General features: G+C 48.7%; 1 protein-coding gene across 2 annotated transcripts in view; it reads left to right on the top strand.

Moving 5' to 3' along the window:
• Nup93 (nucleoporin 93) overlaps nucleotides 1–12,746 on the top strand; it is a 110,622-nt gene extending 97,876 nt beyond the window's left edge. For both annotated transcript variants that reach the window (XM_006985211.4, XM_042277302.2), the window contains 14 exons: nucleotides 977–1,109; nucleotides 2,324–2,481; nucleotides 3,934–4,099; nucleotides 4,496–4,589; nucleotides 5,221–5,412; nucleotides 6,022–6,148; nucleotides 6,269–6,341; nucleotides 6,608–6,652; nucleotides 7,899–8,015; nucleotides 8,816–8,934; nucleotides 9,537–9,654; nucleotides 10,194–10,277; nucleotides 11,898–12,026; nucleotides 12,474–12,746. In XM_006985211.4, the coding sequence (XP_006985273.1) occupies nucleotides 977–1,109; nucleotides 2,324–2,481; nucleotides 3,934–4,099; nucleotides 4,496–4,589; nucleotides 5,221–5,412; nucleotides 6,022–6,148; nucleotides 6,269–6,341; nucleotides 6,608–6,652; nucleotides 7,899–8,015; nucleotides 8,816–8,934; nucleotides 9,537–9,654; nucleotides 10,194–10,277; nucleotides 11,898–12,026; nucleotides 12,474–12,584 (1,666 nt within the window). In that variant the 3' untranslated portion in view covers nucleotides 12,585–12,746. The remainder of the gene's footprint in view (nucleotides 1–976; nucleotides 1,110–2,323; nucleotides 2,482–3,933; nucleotides 4,100–4,495; nucleotides 4,590–5,220; nucleotides 5,413–6,021; nucleotides 6,149–6,268; nucleotides 6,342–6,607; nucleotides 6,653–7,898; nucleotides 8,016–8,815; nucleotides 8,935–9,536; nucleotides 9,655–10,193; nucleotides 10,278–11,897; nucleotides 12,027–12,473) is intronic.
• The last annotated feature ends 6,691 nt before the right edge of the window (nucleotides 12,747–19,437 follow it).

Below are 19,437 nucleotides of genomic sequence, written 5' to 3'. Positions count from 1 at the left end.
TTACAGGGATTTAGGCAAGTGCTGGAAAGAAGAGCTACAAAAAAGAGGCGGCTCCATTCCTCACACCAGAGGCTCCTATCGCCTCACTGTGGCTTCCACCCTCTGCTGTCATGAGTATTTAGTTGAGGGTTTTTTTTTATAGTCATGTAGTAGTATGTAATTTTACATAGCTCAACTTCTAATTCTTTGACACTATTTTTACTAACTGCATCAGATTCCACAATTTCTTCTCTGAAATTGGCCTGTAGGTTCATTCCTGGTTCTTAGGAGGTATGTGGCTGAAATAATTGTAGGTTATGTAGCCATGTTTTTTATTTGGTTGATTGATTGGTTTTTCAAGACCGAGTTTCTCTGTGTAGTTTTGGTGCCTGTCCTGGATCTCACTCTGTAGACCAGGCTGGCCTCGAACTCACAGAGATCAGCCTGGCTCTGCCTTTGAGTGCTGGGATGAAAGGCGTGTGCCACTACTGCCCGGCGGTAGCCATGATTTTTATAACATTTTTAAATGCTTCTGGGAATAAACAAAACCATGTTCTTATGTGCATTTGGGTGTCAGATAGGACATGTAGAGATAGGAAACACATACAAATACATACTGATAGTCTACGTAGGGGTGTGATGCTAGTCACTGGACTATTTTGACTTTTCATGAAATTTATTTCAAATTCTTTAAAATAAAAAAAAATTTTTGTTGTTTTTAAAGCAAATCCATTAGATCATTAGGCTCCACCCTTAAAGTATTTGAAGCCCTCGGTTGTATTCCCCTAGGAATTCTTTGGGGTAACTGTAGTAAAAATCTGTACAGTGCTAAGAATGGAATTTGCTTCATTAAGCATGTACTGTTTCCTCTTCTGTATGAGATTTAAAATCCAGGCCTTGCCTATAGAGTTCACAATCTAGTATTCTGAATGTGGACATAGATGTGTGTAATACATGTTGTCAACCTTCACCATTTTTTCTTTAAAAATTTTTCCAGTTACAAGAATTACACCCTTGTGACTGTCTTTGGAAATTTGCATCAGGCCCAGCTGGGCGGTGTGCCTGGGACTTACCAACTGGTTCGAAGTTTCCTAAACATTAAACTGCCAGCTCCCTCACCGGGACTTCAGGTACTAGTAACCTCTCAGGGTCAGACATACTCTGAAGCTGTTGGTTGTCCTCAGGCATTCTCAGTTGAAAGGAGGTTCTGTGTGTCAAAGAGGCCAGAGATGAGCAGGCTGGGCTGTTTCACAGGGACTCATTGAAAACTAGTCATGCAGGGGTCCTGCCTGGGTAAAGGCAGGAGAGGGAGGCAGTGTCAGGTCCTAGGTGAGTTTTCAAAGTTGAGCCATAAGGACTCTTAGGAACTTACATGTGGGTATGAGAGACAAAGTGGGGGATCGGTCAGAAGTCAAGAGCAAAACAGCTGCAAGAGTGGCATTGGGTATGGTTTATAGTCCCTCTGCTCAGCTTGCCCTGGAGCTGGGGTTATTGTTTACAGTGTCTTACAGAGGATACAAGATTAACTGGAGCTTTGTGCCCAAAACTGGAGGATATAAAAGATGCTGGCTTCATAAGAGGTCGGACTTACTATTAAGGAGCAGGGGTTCACTCTCCTGGGAGCCTGGAAGACTGTTGTAGGAGGAGGAGAGAGCAATGTGGACAAGCACGCAGAGGAGGCAGAGGATCTGGGGTAGTAGGCATGTAGTAGGGCTGGTAAAGAAAGGCCTGGAGTACCTAGTTTAAAAGAGTGGAAGAGGGCAAACGACAGCGCAGAATGTCAAGTTTATGAAGCATCCTGCCACAGAGGAGAGCCAAGAGCTCCGAGGACCACTCCTGAAAGAGCTGGTGAAACACAGAGAGGACAAGTAGTAAGTTGGGTGGTCATAGTTTTAGGAGGGTAGGGACAGTCACCTAGCAGCGTCCGATATCCAGACACTCGGATATTTGAAGGGACAAGGAGTGAATGATGGACAGTTCCGTAGCAGTTAATTTTATAAGCTCAAGTGGATGATGATATCTCATTGGTCAGTGGTATCTTTAGCTCTTGTTTTATGAAAGTCGGAGAAGAAGGTGATCCCATTATTACTGGCTATGAGAGAAAGCATGGGGTGTGGTGGGTCAGAGGGCTCTGTTCACTTCAAAGTAACTCCAGATCCATACTACATTGCTCTTCCAGGTTTCTCTGGACAAATTAGTTTGTTTGCAAAATACAGGGAGTAGGATGCCGTCAGTGGCTCTTGACTCATGGGGTTATGGTGGGAATTAAGTACCTTAGCTGGTGCCAGCACATCAGAAAGTGGTTGGTTAGCTTTTGTTTGTTTGACTGGTTTTGGTCTTTTAGGATGGAGAGGTGGAAGGCCATCCCGTCTGGGCGTTGATTTATTACTGCATGCGCTGTGGGGACCTGCTTGCTGCATCACAAGTCGTCAGTCGAGCCCAGCACCAGCTGGGGGAATTTAAAACCTGGTTCCAGGAGTACATGAACAGCAAGGATAGAAGGTACAGGGAGTGGGGTGACTTCCTTTGCTATGCCTTGCCTGCAGGGAGACCATATTTGGGAAGTTTCCTGTCATTGGAGGACTGTACTTAGAACGCACTCTAAGTCAAAGTTGCTTTATGAACTAGAACTTTTTGGCCAGGGGTGTTAGCGTGTACTTATATCCCAGCACTCAGGAATCTGAGGCATCAGTTTGTGAGTTCAGACGTCAGCCTAGACTACATTGTGACCCTCTTGTCTCCAAAAACCAAAATAAATAATTAACTGAAATAAAAGGAGATTTTTCATGTTATAGTCACTTGGTTAAACACAGATGTTCTTTCTTTGTTCAGTCCATGTGGAAGTGTATGCCATACACTTCATAACTCAAAGGTTAGAGCTAGAAAGTAATCTTTTTGAAATCAGCAGTGAGTGTTTGCCAAGGTTTTGAGATACTCTCCTGAACTAAGGAGCCGCTAAACCGCAGTTTTTTTTGGGATTTTGCTTGTGTAATTGACAAACATTCCCGTTCAAACCCAGTTTGTACATATGCACAAGCATGGAAGAAATAACGGTGCTCCAGTGGTACCTGTGGAAACAAATACTCGTGGTAATACTGGCATGTTAGAAGTTGTCTCAAACCCTGAGCATCTGGTTTGCTCGTGTAGTTTAAAATAGGATTAGGGTTGAAGGTTTGCTCCGAAGGAGAGCATTTGCTGCCTAGCATGCACAGGGTCCCATGTTTGGTCACCACTGGGGTGGAGGGGTGTTAGCACCCAACTCAAAAGAGATCCTGAGCCAAAGATTTGGGTGCAAGTAGATTATTTGGGAAGTGAGCCTATGTGAGTGAGGACATGTGGAGGCCCAGTGGATTCAGACAGCTGGAGGAAGAGGTTGGAAAGCTATCTCAGTAGGTAGAGAACTTGCTGTGTGGACTTGAGTTTAATCCCCAGAACCCTTGTTAGGCATGCTAGCACATGCTTTGATCCCAGCACTGGGGAGGCAAGGAAAGAAGGATTAAGGATTTCTAGGACTCTGACCAGTCAACCTAGACTAATTGGTAAGCTCCAGACCAAAGAAATACTATATCAAAAAGAGCCCATCTGAAGAATGGCATGAAAGTTGACTTCTGTCTGGCCTCTGTAGTCTGCTACACACACACAAATGTGCATTCAGACACACATACAACAACAGGACATTTAAGGGAAGGGCCCACTCTGTCACTACTAGAGGGATGCTGGGGTGGGGTAGAATGTTGATCCGTAGCATTTCTGACCTTCCCATGGAGGTCTTAGGACTGGAGAAAAGCGGATGGACCAAAGGACACATTGCTAGTAGTTCCAGTCAGATGGAAGTGGTGGTAGAGGCAGACAGGACCTGTGGCCCTGGAGAAGGAGAGCCTCCAAACTCTTAGATGGCGGCTTTCACTTGGCCGCGGAGGGTCTCTGCTGAGGCTGTGTCTCTGTGTGTTTCAGGTTGTCTCCAGCTACTGAAAACAAGCTCCGGCTTCACTACCGCAGAGCCCTCAGGAACAACACGGACCCCTATAAGCGCGCCGTGTACTGTGTCATTGGCAGATGCGACATCACCGACAACCAGAGCGAAGTCGCAGACAAGACTGAGGACTACTTATGGTTGAAAGTAGGCACAGCTTCATTTGCCTGCTCGGTTTTTCCATACTCTTTTTACTTGCTTAGTACCTCCTGCTTGTGTGGTGATCAGGACAGGGCCAGGGGATTTTGTGTCTGTCGGCCCTGTTTTTTAATGTGTAATTTCCAACTAATGTACACGGTTAGCTTTCTTCTTCTTCTTTCCTTCCCTCCCCCCTCCACCCATTTCCCTTCCCTGTTGTATTGCTAGGGATAGAATGTAGGCCTCGGCATGCTCTACCATGGAGCTACAACCCAGCCCCAAGAACCACAGTGTCCCATGCAATCTCCAGCTCACAGCTGGAGCATGGCTGCTGGACAGCTACAGCTGGACACCTGGCTGAGGATGTCGTTTGTACCAGTGTGTGTGTTTCCTTTGGGGATTTAGTTGAACCAGGTGTGTTTTGATGATGACGGCACCAGCTCGCCACAGGACAGACTCACTCTCTCACAGTTCCAGAAACAGCTGCTAGAAGACTATGGTAAGATCCTGCAGTCAGTCACCTTCTCTCCTTGTGGGCCACATGGCTTACCTGTGGGGAAGCCCTTCCTTCACACATGAGTGCCTCTAGTGGACTTTAACTATTTTCAATCAGGTAGAGACTATTATGCATTAAGAATATGTATTATTTTTTAACCTTTTTATTTTATTTTACTTATTTGGTTTTTCGAGACAGGGTTTCTTTGTATGGCTCTCCTGGACTGTAGACTCACTCTGTAGACCAGGATGGCCTCGAACTCATAGAGACCCACCTGCCTCTGCCTCCCAAGTGCTGAGATTAAAGGTGTGAGGCCTAGAGAAAGTAGAGGAATTGGGTTTGTTTGTTTTGTAAGTCAAGGTCTCTCTCTGGCTGTCCTGGAACTCACTTTGTAGTCCAAACTGGTCTTGAACTCACAGAGACCTCTGCCTTTCTACTGCTATGACTGAAAGTATTAGAGGCGTGCATGCGCCCCCTTGCCTGGCTCCAGGTCATGTTTCGGAGTTTACTGTGTCCAGGGTCGTGTCAGCTGCTTTATGTTGGTGATTTCTTCCCACCCAGTAAGGCCGGTAGATCCCCAGGGTCAGACACAGTGGCAGCTTCCCTCTGAGTTGGTTCATGTCCTCTCCTGCAGGCGAGTCCCACTTCACGGTGAACCAGCAGCCCTTCCTCTACTTCCAAGTGCTGTTCCTGACTGCACAGTTTGAGGCCGCCATCGCCTTTCTCTTCCGCATGGAGCGGCTCCGCTGCCATGCTGTCCACGTGGCCCTGGTCCTGTTTGAGCTAAAGCTGCTTTTAAAATCCTCGGGGCAGAGTGCTCAGCTCCGTGAGTATTTAGGCCTTAGCTGGCAGTGATGTGACCCGTTGGTCCTGGTGGCTGTGGAATGGCAACCACTGGGGACTTGGTCACGGTAGAGCACTGTATGCTTAGCTTGTAGGTTAGTGTTAGAGTACTCGTTTGTTACCCTCGGCCCTTCCTGGAGTGTTGAAGGGCCATGCCAGGCACCAGCTTTGTGGCCAGACAAAGCCATTCCAAGAGTCACGAATGTCATTCCCACTAGGGATTTGGCTTTAAAGATTTTGGAAACCCGAGCTAGCCACCTCTCTACCTGCCTGCCCGTAGGAGAGGCAGGTGGAGAGCCATGCACATGTGAGTGAGTGGGTCCTTAATGGGTCAGTATGTAAGCCATGATGGTCAAGTACATAGTCATTTCCTGGAAAGGCCATCATGCTGGTCATTCACCATATGAGACATTTTCCTCTACTGTCTGTAGAGAGGAAAGTGAAGGACAGTGGTGAGATTACAATGGGAAATATAGAGTGTGGGGGCTGCAAAAACACATACTTCTAGCCTGTACATTCAATTTCCATGGGTTCTGGGTTGCGAGGGTCAGAGGAGCTCTGAGAATGTGAGCCCTTCTGTTCCCATGTGCAGTCAGCCATGAGCCTGGTGACCCTCCCTGCATGCGACGGCTGAACTTCGTGCGTCTGCTCATGCTCTACACCCGCAAGTTTGAGTCCACGGATCCGAGGGAAGCACTCCAGTACTTTTACTTCCTCAGGTGAAACTTCCTTTTGCCTTTTCACTTGGCTACCTTTTATCTCTCCATTCAGAGAATGCCTCTTAGAGACTCTTTGAGTCCATACCACAAGCCACCTAAGCTGTTCCTGTGCTTTTGTAGGGACGAGAAAGACAGTCAAGGAGAAAACATGTTTCTGCGCTGTGTGAGCGAGCTTGTGATAGAAAGTCGAGAGGTAGGTTAGCTTTCTTCTCACTCTGGCGGGAGTTTTCGGTGTGTTCTCATGTGACATTCTGTGTGAGTAGGTTGTACGTGGTCTAGAGGTGGAGGAAGGGCGGAGCTTGTTTTGGTTTCTAACAGTGAAAATAGTGATCTCAGTATCTGTTTCCTGGTTTGTGTAAGACTTCTCCTGTGCCCCTTTTCTCCCATCTCTTTCCCTAAGGACTTGTGTGTTACCTTTATTTCCTTGACCAGTAAACTAAAAACCCTTTTCCTCCACAGTTTGACATGATCCTTGGGAAACTAGAGAACGACGGAAGTAGAAAGGTGGGTTAAATGTATCCCTGACTGTCAGAGAGTATAGTTACACTGTAGGACTCACATCTGGATACAGAAATTTTAACACAAGAAAGAGGAACTTATAAGCCCAACTGATGGCCTTGGTTTTACACACGTTTTTCTTTTCTTTAAAGTTATAAATTTGTGATTAGATAGGTTTCTCATATGTTCAAAGCATGCCTGCCATTTTTTAAAGCTAAGTGTCTAAATTTTTGCCAGTTTCAACTCAGAAAACACAAAGAAAAGTAAGTTGATTGTTCTACCTACTCTGTCCAGATAGGAAGGTTAGAAATGCAGGCCACCTCTCTCAGGAGGCCAACCTGAAAAGGCCGTCTCCCTGGGGCCTCAGCGGTTCCGCTGGGACTTGCCGTGCCATGGGTCACTGTAACAGAAGGGCAGAAGCCCATTGTCAGAACCAGTCCTGACCCTGGCATTCCCCGTGTGCCCCACAGGTACTCACTTTTCTTTGTAAAACGGCATGGTTTGGCCTAGCAGCCCAGACGAGGGCCCTGATGGTACTGATGATGGTAGCCCATCTTCGTGGGCACTGTGCCAAGTGCTCTGTGTGCACTTTCTCCTTCAGTTATGACAGTCACCATCAAAGTGAGAACCGTTATCTTCTGGTTCCCAAGTGAAAAAGCAGAAATAAGACAGGTTAATTATTTTCTTCAATACCACACAGCTGGATTCCGAGCATATATATTTTATTGGTTCAGGGGCAGATCACCCCAACTTGGTCCAGCCCTGATAGAGCATTAGAATAGATAAACATGAGTGTCACACAGTCCATATCCCATCCCCTGTGGGTCCTAGGGCCTCAGACTCTCCTGATCACGTGCCTGCTGTTGAATGGTGACGGAGACTTCTTTTCAACGTACTCACCACCACTTCCTGTGCACTTGTTCAGCATCTGTCTTAGAAAGCCAATCGAAAGTCTTCAAAATATTCTTACAACTTCCTGATTGCCAGCAAATTCAGAATCACTAATAGTTTTACCTACTCTCAGTCCTTTCAGACACTCTCTCAGAAACCACAAATGTGCCACAGCTGACTGACTCCACAGTGCTTTCATTAAATGTGCCCGTCTTTTTTCCCATGGTTTTGGTGCGGGGTTTATGTCGTCAAGAGTGCCCGAGTTGAATAGGCAAGCATTTATTTCAGTTCAAGTGCTTCTGTGTCACGGTTGCTCCTGGGTGTTGAGTCTCTTCCTCCCCTTGATAACTTGTCTTGTCAGCCTGGAGTCATTGATAAGTTTACCAGCGACACAAAGCCTATTATCAACAAAGTTGCTTCCGTGGCAGAAAGTAAAGGACTGTTTGAAGAAGCAGCCAAGCTTTATGACCTTGCCAAGGTAAGTGCCCTTCTCATGCCTCTTCCCTTCTCTGTGCTTGATAGCCTTTTAGCTTAGATGCTCAAGCTTTCCAACATTGTCTTTGTTGATCACCGTCCCTGCTGGAGCACTTTCTCAGTCAGGATGGAATTCCCATTTTACAGAATTCTTACTGCCCAAAGATGTCTCTGACCAAAGAGAGCAGCGTAATGAAAGGCTCTCCTACTGTCCAAGCTGCTGTGGTTTCCTGTGGTAGCCTTCTACAGGAGCCAACAGTGTAGTCCAAGAGCCTGGTTAAATGCGTCTGCCTGAGAGTATGTGGTGACTGCTGACGAGTTAAGTGACCTGAAAAGGAAGGTTTCCTGGGGCTGGAGAGGTGGCTCCCTGATTAAAGCACTGGTTGCTCTTCTTGAGAGTCCAGCATGGTTCCTAGAATCCACATGGTGGCTCACAACCATCCATAACTCCAGTTGCCGAGGATTTGATGCCCTTTCTGGCCTCTGCAGGCACCAGGCTTGTACATGGTGCACATACATAAATACATACATACATACAGGTAAAACACACACACACATAAAAATAAATAAATCTTTATTAAGTAAAGAAAGGTTTCCTAAATTTAAAAATGTTATGATTGAGGTATAATTAGGACATAGGAAAATGTGCAGGTGGTAAGCATTCACTGGATGGACTGTCCTTGGCTGTATCCAGTCTCAGGATGTAGAGCAGCTGTTCATCACCCCAGAAAGTTGCTGTTTTAATTTTGCTTATTTAATTTGTGCTTTTGTTGATTGTTTCCTTAATCTTAAAAATGTAAACAGAATGCTGACAAGGTGCTGGAGCTGATGAACAAGCTGCTGAGCCCTGTGGTCCCACAGATCAGTGCCCCACAGTCCAACAAGGAAAGACTGAAGAACATGGCCCTTTCCATTGCCGAGCGGTAAGGCCAGGGCCAGCTCAGTGGGGCCTGATCACAGGCCACTGTGCTGTCCTACTGTGTGTTCAGCTTCCCAGAGGTGATTCTGATTTACCTTCTCCCGGAACATCCTGTCATGATGTTGGAGGATTCTCAGGGGTTTGTGGGCACTCTTATAGAACCCACCTTCCTCCCCAGGAAAGTCACTGGCTTCTCAGACTAGAACCACCTAACTCCAGAGAAGACTGGGTTTGTGATACTTTCCTGCAGCAACACACAAAACCCTTTGGCAAGTGAGGCCTCTCCACTTAGGCCGTAATCCCTAGCACTGGCCTTCAGGGTTTTAACACATGGAATCCTCTCCTCCTTCCTAAAGACTTGGCTGCAGAGTTGCTGCTGGACACTAGAGAAGCACTTCACTCAGAGTGTGTAGGTAGAGTATCACCACATCTACACTAGTCAGCCTTTACACCGTCAGAAGTGAACACGGTTCCTTCCTCCCTAGTGCCCATCATCCAGAGAACTCGGGAGGTTGGTGCATTTGAAATGCTGTCCCGAGATTAGGATTCTGTGAAATCCGCACACCACCATTGCTTCCCTCAGTGGCCCTCTCTTTTGTCTTTCAGGTACAGGGCTCAGGGAATAAGTGCAAATAAGTTTGTGGACTCTACATTCTATCTCCTCTTGGACTTGATAACCTTTTTTGACGAGTATCACAGTGGCCACATTGACAGAGCCTTTGATGTAAGTTTCTGCAAGGGTGTTTGAAGTGCAGGTTGTTATCAACCTGCCTGTTAAATGAAGAGGACAAGTGCGATCCTAGGAATTTAAAGATTTCTGTGCCCTCGCTCCCCCACAAGCTTTTCTTTTCTCCCTCCCCTTTAATCTAGAAACAGGCTTCTGAAAGAAGTTGAGGTCTCTAAATTTTAGAATTGGGTCTGGAAATGACAACAAAAATCAAGTTAGGGGGGCTGGAGAGATGGCTCAGTGGTTAAGAGCTCTGGTTGCCCTTCCAGAGGTCCTGAGTTCAGTTCCCAGCAACCACATGGTGACTCACAACCATCTGTAATGAGATCTGGCACGCAGGCAGAACACTATGCATAATAAATAAATAAACCTTTAAAAAAAATCAAGTTAGTAAGTTAGGGTCAAAGCTTTTATGTACATGAGGGTGCATTTTCTGCTTAAAAGCCAATTTTGCACAAGCTGACTGTTAACCTTTTGGGGGATGATGTGACTATGATGCTGTGTCATATGGGGCTGGTGATGTTTTTTTTAAACAGATCATTGACCGCTTGAAGCTGGTACCTCTAAACCAGGAAAGTGTGGAAGAAAGGGTGGCTGCCTTCAGAAACTTCAGTGACGAAGTGAGTCTTTCTCTGCTCATTACAGAATTCTGTTTCCTTCCCTTCCAAAACTGAAAGCTTAATTTTTTAAATTGTATGTATGTGCGTGTGGTATGTGTTTATATGTTCCCATATGTATGGGCAGATGTGTGTGGGTGTGGGGGGGGCCCACAGATGATGATGGGTGTCTTCCTCAGTTGCTCTCCACTTTATATACTGAGGCAGACCTTGGGCAAGTGGGGTGTAAGTCATGGACCCTGTGGAAATGCTTAAGTATTAAAATATCATCTTGCATATGTAGACAATGAGAGAATTCAACCAGACTCAGGTCAACCAGAACCTTGTTTCTCCAAGAACACATGGTATGAACTCACAGAACACCAGGAGAGCTGATATTGGACCTGTCCTAGGAAAATCTAATCTAGATAGCTACCATGGCTAGAACTCTCAGAGTTACTGGGTACATCAAACAGAGAGCTGGAGCTGGGGAGGTGGCTCAGTGGACAAGTCTGAGGACCTGAGTTCGGATGGCCGGTACCTACCTAACAGTGGAGTATGTAAAAGTTGGCATGGCAGCATGTGTCTGAAGTACCAGCACTGGAGGTGGGAGTGGGGTTGCTAACCAAAAGCCTGGGCTCCAGGTTCCATGAGAGACACTTCCTCAAAAAGTAAGGTAAAGAGCCACAGAGAAAGACACCTAATGTTAACCTCTGGTTTCAACACATGCACACATGGACATGCGTACCCACACACATGTAAATACAAATACATAATTTTTTCTAAGGAAGCAAATGCAGTGACCATGAGCTGTTATCACCCCAGAAGCCCTAGGGTCACTGTCACCACCTAGCTCAAGTGCTCTGTTGGGCTACACACGGAACCACTGAGAGAGCTGTGAAACTCTTGGCATCCAGCCCACGCACCACAGACTCTGTTTACCCGGGTGGGGCTATAACGTGGTCCTCCCCTGATCATTCCATGTACACTCAGGTAAGAATTCTCTTTAGAGCACAGACACTGTACTCTGGACACAGCTGTCGGGACTGGCTTCTCCACGTGAGGAAGGTGTGGCTGTTGGGACCATGGCACATAAGCTCAGCAGTCCTCCTCTGTCATCTTTCACTTCACACTAAGGGAGGGCGCTGCTATTAGCTGTTCTTCCTGTGGTGTTTCTTACCTGCCCTAGAAACAAGGCTCATTGCATCATGGGCTGAAGTAAACACTAAGCTCTGTCCCTGTAGACTTCCCAAGGAAGGACTGCTGGAGACAGGCGGGCAGACCCAAAGTCATGGGGAGTTGTGAAACTGGGGAACGTATGCATCCCTTTACCCTCTAATACCAGGTGCAGACACTTTGGGTCTTGTTACGCCATGCTTGCAGATGGTGCCTGCTGTGCTTTGGGCATACTGTCCCACCAAAGGTATCCTAAGGGAGCAGGGCCAGTGGCCAGTGAATGGCAACTCCAAGACGTGATGCCACTCTTGAGATCACAGGGCCACTAGCTCCCTTCTGGTGACTGTAGTTCTCCATTGGCAGCTGTTGGATGTCACATGACCAGGCAGAGGCTGTGTCCCCTTCACTCACTGCTCCCTCTGGAGACTGGGTCCCTTTCCCTTACTCCAGGTGTTTTTCTCTCTGTAGATCAGGCACAACCTCTCAGAAGTACTTCTTGCCACCATGAACATCCTGTTCACACAGTTTAAGAGGCTCAAGGGAACAAGTCCATCTTCAGCATCCAGGCCTCAGCGAGTCATCGAAGACCGTGACTCTGTAAGATCCCAGTACTCCTGAGAAACATTGCTGAGAATCACCTTGCTGGTTTGCAATCCATTGCCCAGCCCTCTTGAGACCACGTGATCCCAAACACGCTTCCCTTGGACCTAGGACTAGTATAAATCTTATACAGGAAGCTCCTGGGAGAACTCAAGTGGTGGGATTACTGCTGTTCTCAAACTAGGGCTAGGGATGGGGTGGAAATCAAAGAAAATGCTAATTTGTGATTGGTTCCTTATGGTGTGTTGGGTTACGGCGGCTCTCTGGCAGAGCAAGCAGCCTTTGCTCAGTCGAGAATTCTGACACTCTGGAATTGGTGGACAGTGGAGGCTAAGACGTTCCTGACCCCGAGTGTACAGCACACAGGAGCCTGTGATGGTTCTCAGTCCAAAGCTCTGATTGACAGTTAACCAGTTTTCTTGTCTTGATCTCCTTTTCTCTCAGCAACTCCGAAGTCAAGCCAGAGCTCTGATTACCTTTGCTGGAATGATACCCTACCGGACATCTGGGGACACTAATGCCAGGCTGGTGCAGATGGAGGTCCTCATGAATTAAGGGCTGTGTTTGATGGGATCTGGGGCTGCACACTATCAGTATATTAGTCACATGGGCCCGCTGGGGTGGGCTTCCCAGTTTTTTTTCTGTTGTGTTTTGTTTTTTTGTATTATGTATTTTTGTCAGTACCAATAAATTTCTTTGATTTGTATTTCTTTTAAACATTTTTTTCTTTTATTTTTTTCTTTAAAATTTTGGTTTTCTTGTTTTGTTTTGGTGTGTGTGTGTGTGTGTGTGTGTGTGTGTGTGTGTGTGTGTGTGTGTGTGTTTATTCGGGAAATGTTGTCAATAGTTTCGGGGCCAGAGAAGGAGAGGCAACATAGGTTTCTGTAATTTGGCTAATATGACTTTAAATGATTAAAAAATTATCTGTTATGAGCAAGGAATCCAAGCCTTTGGAGTCCCATTCACTCAGACACTGTGGCCCATATCAGCAGTCACAGTGTGTTTTCCCAAGTCTAGTTGCATGGGAAGCCAGCCTTAGTCTTGGATCACGGAAGGTCTGTGTTTGGAATACCAAGTGCTGCTGTCCTCTTGAGTAGCCTTTGAGGTCATGTAGCCCCAAACCACCCCTCTTCCTCAGCCATGAGTCCAGCTGATGGGCCTGCTGTTCCACACTTCCAGTGGGGTCAAAGCATGGGCTTGGGACTGCTGGAATTGAAAAGGTGTAAGTGCCCAGCTCAAGGTGGAGATGGGGTGAGCCCTCCACTCTGCTCTGTTGAGAGCTGACTGATGAAGTCACTGCCCTCTCAGAGAACCCTTTGAAGCTTCTCTCCTTTGGCAGTCAGTTCTGCTTGGACGATCCCCTTCACTGGTGAAGGCAAGCTCATGGCTCATTCTGCATGTCTGACAACAGAAGCCTTTGGCATCTGCCTTCTGGGTATTTGGTCCCCAAGCAGTGGTTATCATTTGTTACTGACTGCTTCTCTCGCCACACCCATAGCCCTGGACTGAAAGATCAACATGAGCATTTGCTCCTGAGTGAGCCAGCTGGGTAAGGTCTGCTCTTCAGGCTGTTGGGACACTCTTGAGGAACACTTTGCCATGGGCTCACCAAAAAGCTTTTTGTTCCTCGGGAAAAAAATCTCTTACACAGGATAGTCACTCCTACCTACATCTTTCCCTCTGGGAAAGAGCTGATGGATCTGTAGTGGACACGGATTTCACGATCCTCATGTATATAACGTGAGGCCCTCCAGGTTGTAGTCTTCCTTCCCTGGTCTCATCTTGTAGGTGGGACCCAAAACTGACCTTCCCTTTAAAGTCTGAGAAGGCAAGTCTGTAGGAGGCTTAGCTAAGCAAGGTGTGTCTTGCTCATGTGCACCAAGAACTGACGTGTGTTTTCACGTGCGGGGATGAGAGCACTCCAGATTTGATAGCGCACAACTGTCTTCATTTCTTGAATTGACTCCTTTTCCATAATTCGAGAAAACGGGTTGGCTGTGGCCTCTGTTGCTTGTCTCTTCCTCACCCCATCTGAGTTAACTGTGAGTTTGTCCTTGTTTTATGCAGTTCTGTCTGCATCTAGGAGAACTGCACACATGCCCTGCCAGAAACCAGATGAGACCTAAGGGCAACCGGAAGGAAAACCAGCAGCTCAGGGCATACGTGGTGTAGTTAGTGCCCAGCAGGTTAGGAGTTGGTGTGGGGAGACCTTTGTGGAAAGAATGCTATCACTGTCGAGTCTCCCACAAGCAAATTCCACGACTTGTTCTATAGACTGGTTCTGTGACTGCATGTGAGTCACAGAAAGTGTGGAGCTAAGAACAACCTGAGTTTGCAAGGCATGGCATCAACAGGTTCCCATGTGCCCAGCTGGTGCCCAGAAGTCAGACATGTCTAATGACTTCATGACTGTGTGACAGATTATAATCCTAAGCCATCCTTCCACTCATTTGTTCAGAGAACTAAATCCTTTCCTGGTGATTGTCTGTGATGTCATTGTTCACCCAGAGAAATGAGAAGAAAATGCCTCCTGGGGACTCTTGTCTTGAACAAACTCGGGGTACTTTGAGACGGCCAGGGTAAGAGGCTGTCTCCCTGTCTCCCTATCTCATAGTTGACTCCTGGGGAACCTCACAGGGAGGTGCTGACTGCTCAGCACCTTTTCGGACCTCACTGGGGACTTTAGAAACCAAAAGTTTTCTGAGAGTGGCCGTGTGGTGTGGCCCTCTACCCCAGCATTTTAATTTCACCTCTTCTTTTCCTTTGTTTCTTCCTCTTCCCTCTCCTCCTGAGTAAAGTTAGGTAACTCGGGAACAATGAAGTGGGATTGGGGGTCCCTCTGAGCACATCTTTTGGTTTTGTGGCTTCTGAGCTGGGGGCGGGGGTCCCATTGGAGGGCTGGAAGTGTCACTTAATGCTGGAGGCAGAAGGCAGACCCACTCGTGCCCCGTGTAAACTCAGACCAGAGCCTGAAGGAGCTTGTGGCTGCTGCAATGATGCTTTAGTCCTGTCATTTTAAGTCCTCGAGTTTAGGATATTTTAAGTGAAGAATTAGGGGTCCTCCCACAGTGCCCGACACTGGCTGGTTTCAATAACAAAGCTGGGACTGTTCTTGCTTTGGGTTTCAGCACTGCCTATTGTCGTTGAGTAAATGCCCCTGGCTCAAACTCTCAAGGCTGCTTTAGCCGGATGTGCCAGCTTCTGCTGCCTTAGGCTAGATCTCCACACCCATGCTTCTTTCTCCTTGGGCGTCAGAGCCTTTGTATCTAGTTCATTGGGTATTTCATGTTACTCGCCAGATTCCCATGCGTCCATTCATTCTGTCATGCCATTCATGCCTGGAGCTTGCTGAATACTCTGCTGGAAATAGCCTCCAGACCGGCAGGTTGCCCAAAGCTGCTCAAGTGTTGCTGACTGGCTGCAGGGTGGACTGAGTACTGCCTCTGGTAGGGCAGTGGGTCTTCCTAAGACTGAGCACTGTTGCACAGTTCGGGGCGGTGTGGGCAGAGACCTGCATTGCTCTGCCGTGCTCTGTTCCTGGCTGCCTTCGTCCTTGAGCGTGTGTTTCTCAGGGTGCAGCGGGTAAAAACATTGGCTTCTGGCATTCATGGACTTGTTGCAGTCGGAGAGGGGTTGTCTCCCTCTAGAAGGGGCATCTGGCCTCAGTGTGGGTGGGTGACTGCCGCCCTCCGCTGGCCCAGAAGACCTGGCATAACCAGGCTTTTAGTGGCAAAAGGTTACAGGACCCCTCCATCAGGAACAGATTCAGCAAATGAACAGAGTCACTCCTGGGTGGGAGACAGCGAGCCAGTCGTGTGTCAGCTGGGGTGTCTGCTTTGCCTCTGCTGGTGCTCACGGCCGACCTGAGACGAGCGCCTGGCGCAGGCTGGCGGAGCGCTGCAGCGCCTTGGATGACTTTCATCGCTGCCGCTCGCTCTTCTGAGGAAGCAGATGAGAAGGCAGTCACTGGAGTGCGGACTGACTGGTGGGATAACTGGGCCAGTTGACCTCAGCTCCTGTCGCCTCCCAGGGGCTTTCCGTCGGGCCTTCAAATGCTGTGGGTGCTAGAAGCGGAAAGAGGCAAAACACAGTTCATTCTCACTTGATGAGTGGCGTGTGTTGGGAATGTGGTGGACCAATTCTCTGCTGTAGCTGGTGGCGTGGCTGTTTTCCTCTCTTCCATACCCTGGTGTTTGTGGGGAGAGGGATGGTGGGAGAGTCGCTGTCTTCTGTGTGTTCCTTTCCATGTAGTAACTTCTGTGTTTGCTCTGTCCAGGCTGCCTCCTCCTCCTCCTCCTCCTCCTCCACCCCTGTGTCTGTCGTAAATGCTCTCCCCATGTGCCATGTGCTCCCTCTGTTCAGTTCTTCACTGGCGTGGGAACTCTAGCTGAGGCTCCTCAGAAGGTAACCGAAGTGCCTCTGCTCGCCTCGGGGTAAGGGAGCTCCTTCCCTGCTCCTTGTAAAGCCTACCTGCTCCCTGGTCTCTGGGTCTCTTCAAGTCACAGCAACCTCCTTCTGTAAGTATAGGACTTCTGTCCTGCTTGGAAGCTCTGGAAGTCACTGACGGCCGCAGACCCAGCCCCTGGCATCTGGGAAAGATCAGGGTCAGCCTGAGGGGTGGTAGACAGTAAGTAGCATTTTGGTACAAAGCCAGCAGGTGGCGTTCTGGGTCTGGGGCCCTTTATCTGGGACCCTCGGTGGGAGCATTGGGGAGGCAATAGCGAGAGCTGGCTTTATCTCAGTTGATGGCAGGAAAGGCTGGGCCTGACCAGGGCACAGACGTTTCTTGACAGTACCTGCTAATGTTTCTAACCAAGAAGGATGCCATCAAGACCAAGACCTGGGCTCCGGTGTTCTGCCTGGGGATGTGCACAAGGCCAGCCGTGCAGGGTGGGACCCTAATGAGATGCCCTGAGCTCAGCCTGAGGCCCCCCGAAAAGTTTCAACCTGTGCTTTGCTGGGGCCCTTGGAGGCAGTCTGGTGCCCTGTACCAGTGCCCTCATACCCCTTATAAGGTTCCACGATGCCCTCTGGACTCAGAGCCTCTCCTGGACCAGGCTGGCAAGGCTGTGGCCTTTGAAGGGACACTGGTGAGGTGGGTGGAGTTACTACTGGAGCTGTCTCTTGAAGTGTCCTCCTTTTTCATGGAAAAGTTCCGAGTCTGCTACCTGTGTTTCCAGCTACTCGGAAAGCAGACACAGGAGGATTTCTTGAGCTCAGTTCAAGGCCAACTAATTAAGACCCTGTATTATTTTTTTTTTTAAAAAAAGGAGAGGGGTCATTGGTGACCTGCAGTGAATGTCACCTCAGCTGTTCCCTGGAAGTGGCCAGGTTTCAGCAGTAGAAACCCTTGTAAGCAAATGGATTGATGCTGGAAAGAGAGGCCCAGAGCCTGGGAAGCGTCGTAGCTGCAGGGTTGAAAACTGCCCCCACTGCTCTGGAGATTGTCTGGAAGTTCCTTCTCAGTTGACCCACAGGTCTCTCTAGCCTTGCCAGCCTGGAGGCATCCTCCTCATGGCCTCTGCCCCTCCCACACTCGGAATGGAGCCTTCTGTGAGCTCACTGGGGACTTTAGAAACCAAAAGTTTTCTAAGAGTGGCCGTGTGGTGTGGCCCTCTGGTGGCGGCTGCAGCCATTCACCTTCGAAAGCATAAACTGCCCACGAGGGATGGGAGACTTCTTGCTGGAGTTGGGTGAAGCTCTCTGGAGAGCAGATCCCTGGACACCAGCACGTGCTGGGAGGAGACATCCTGTGGCACCAGAGCCGCAGCATGGGAGAGCACAGAGCTCTCCGAAGGGCTGGGAGCTGGGTGAAGTTCCTCTCTACTTGGGAGTCACTCACTCTGAGACAGCTGCTCCCTGGAAGAGTAGCGGTACCAGACCCCCTCGTCCTCGGGTACTGGGAAGAGTCAGTTGACCCAAGTGACTCACCTACCTGGAACTGTCACTCAGGAGGCCCTCCACAGGTAAAAGTCAGCTTGGGTCCCTCTTCTTGGGTCCTGCTCGGTGTAGGTGGCTCGCAGAGGTGCTGGGGCTTCCCTCTGCGTCTGTCTTACGCCATTCACAACAGTTTCACGTGGGTGCAGGCAGAGTAAGTAGCCCACATCAGGGTTGCCTTGTCTTCTGTTTCTTCTTTTACGTCAAGACACAAAATTAGGTCAAAGCTGGTAGGTCAACATTTTGCTCTTGGAGGACAGTTACTGATATGTCAAGGTCAGCTGGTGATTCCTGTTGTTTTCAGTGACCACTAATTGGAGAATGTAATTCAGCAAATGTTTGAGGGCCTGCCCAAGGTCAGACAGTTGACTTAGCTGCACTGTATCCCCGGTTTCCTAGGACATGGTCCTGGGGGTTAGCACCAGTGGGAGGTCGTCTCCCTCAGGTGAGTCTCTCCTGGTTGGTTTCAAGCCTTCACTCTCTTTGAGCTTTCACTAGGAGTTCTGAGGCTCCATATCCTGGGTCAGTTTGTGAGAACAACCTTGGTTTCTGGAGAATGGAATGTATACACACACACAGACACTAGTAACATAGGCCGAGAAAGGCCACAAGAGATACGCAAAGGGATGGAGGTGGGCATGGCGGAGCATCCCTGTGATCTCAGCTACTTGCTTAAGGCAGGAGGATTGCAGGCTGAAGGCCATCCTGGACAACTCGGTCAGGAAACCCTGTCTCAAAACAAAAGGACTGGGTTGAATATCACAGTGGTAAGTCCCTGCCTGCCACCTACAAGGTCATGGGTTCAATCCCAGCATTGCTCTCCAAAAAAGGGGGAAATGCAAGGCAAGACTCCCAGAGGCTGGGGAGGGAGGACTTCTCTGTGTATGACGTGGATTCAGCCCTACAGAGGCAAACAGGATGAATGGGACCATCTCGGCAGCTTGGGCACTAAGCACCAGGTCTCTCCGGCCTGCTCCCACCTCTCATGCTCCGGTGGTGTGGTCCCTGTGGTAACGTTTCCTGCAACTCGAAGCAGCAGAAACCGAGGGGCTCAGGTGAGTTGAGAACCTGCCAGAAGTCACAGGGTTCCTGCCTTGTTCAAGAGGTATGTGGGGACCGGGAGGTACCAGGGAGGGTGGCCCCTGAGGCAGAGAGAGATTTGAGGCCACACAACCGCTGAGGCAGAAGGTCTAGCACAAAGACCAGTGGCCAGCGTGTGTCTCCAGTGTCTAACCAGAAGAAAAGAGATCTTCAAAGCCACCTACAGCGTGAGGGATATTCACAGGCTTCTAAATCGGCCTGCCTTTAGCTCAAAGAGCCAGGTTCTGGGCTGGACCGCCACCCCTTTCAGCTCCTGCCCAGCAGCTCCCAGCCCTGGTGACTTCCTGAGCTCCACAGAGCTAAACTGCCCATCTCAGGGCCTCGATGCAGTCTGGCTCCAGTGGCCTGGGGAGGGACTAGACACTGGCTG

The sequence above is a fragment of the Peromyscus maniculatus genome, chromosome 5, assembly GCF_049852395.1.
Source record: "Peromyscus maniculatus bairdii isolate BWxNUB_F1_BW_parent chromosome 5, HU_Pman_BW_mat_3.1, whole genome shotgun sequence".
In the NCBI taxonomy this organism is placed as follows: Eukaryota; Metazoa; Chordata; class Mammalia; order Rodentia; family Cricetidae; genus Peromyscus; species Peromyscus maniculatus.
This window is presented reverse-complemented; position numbering and strand designations above follow the sequence as displayed.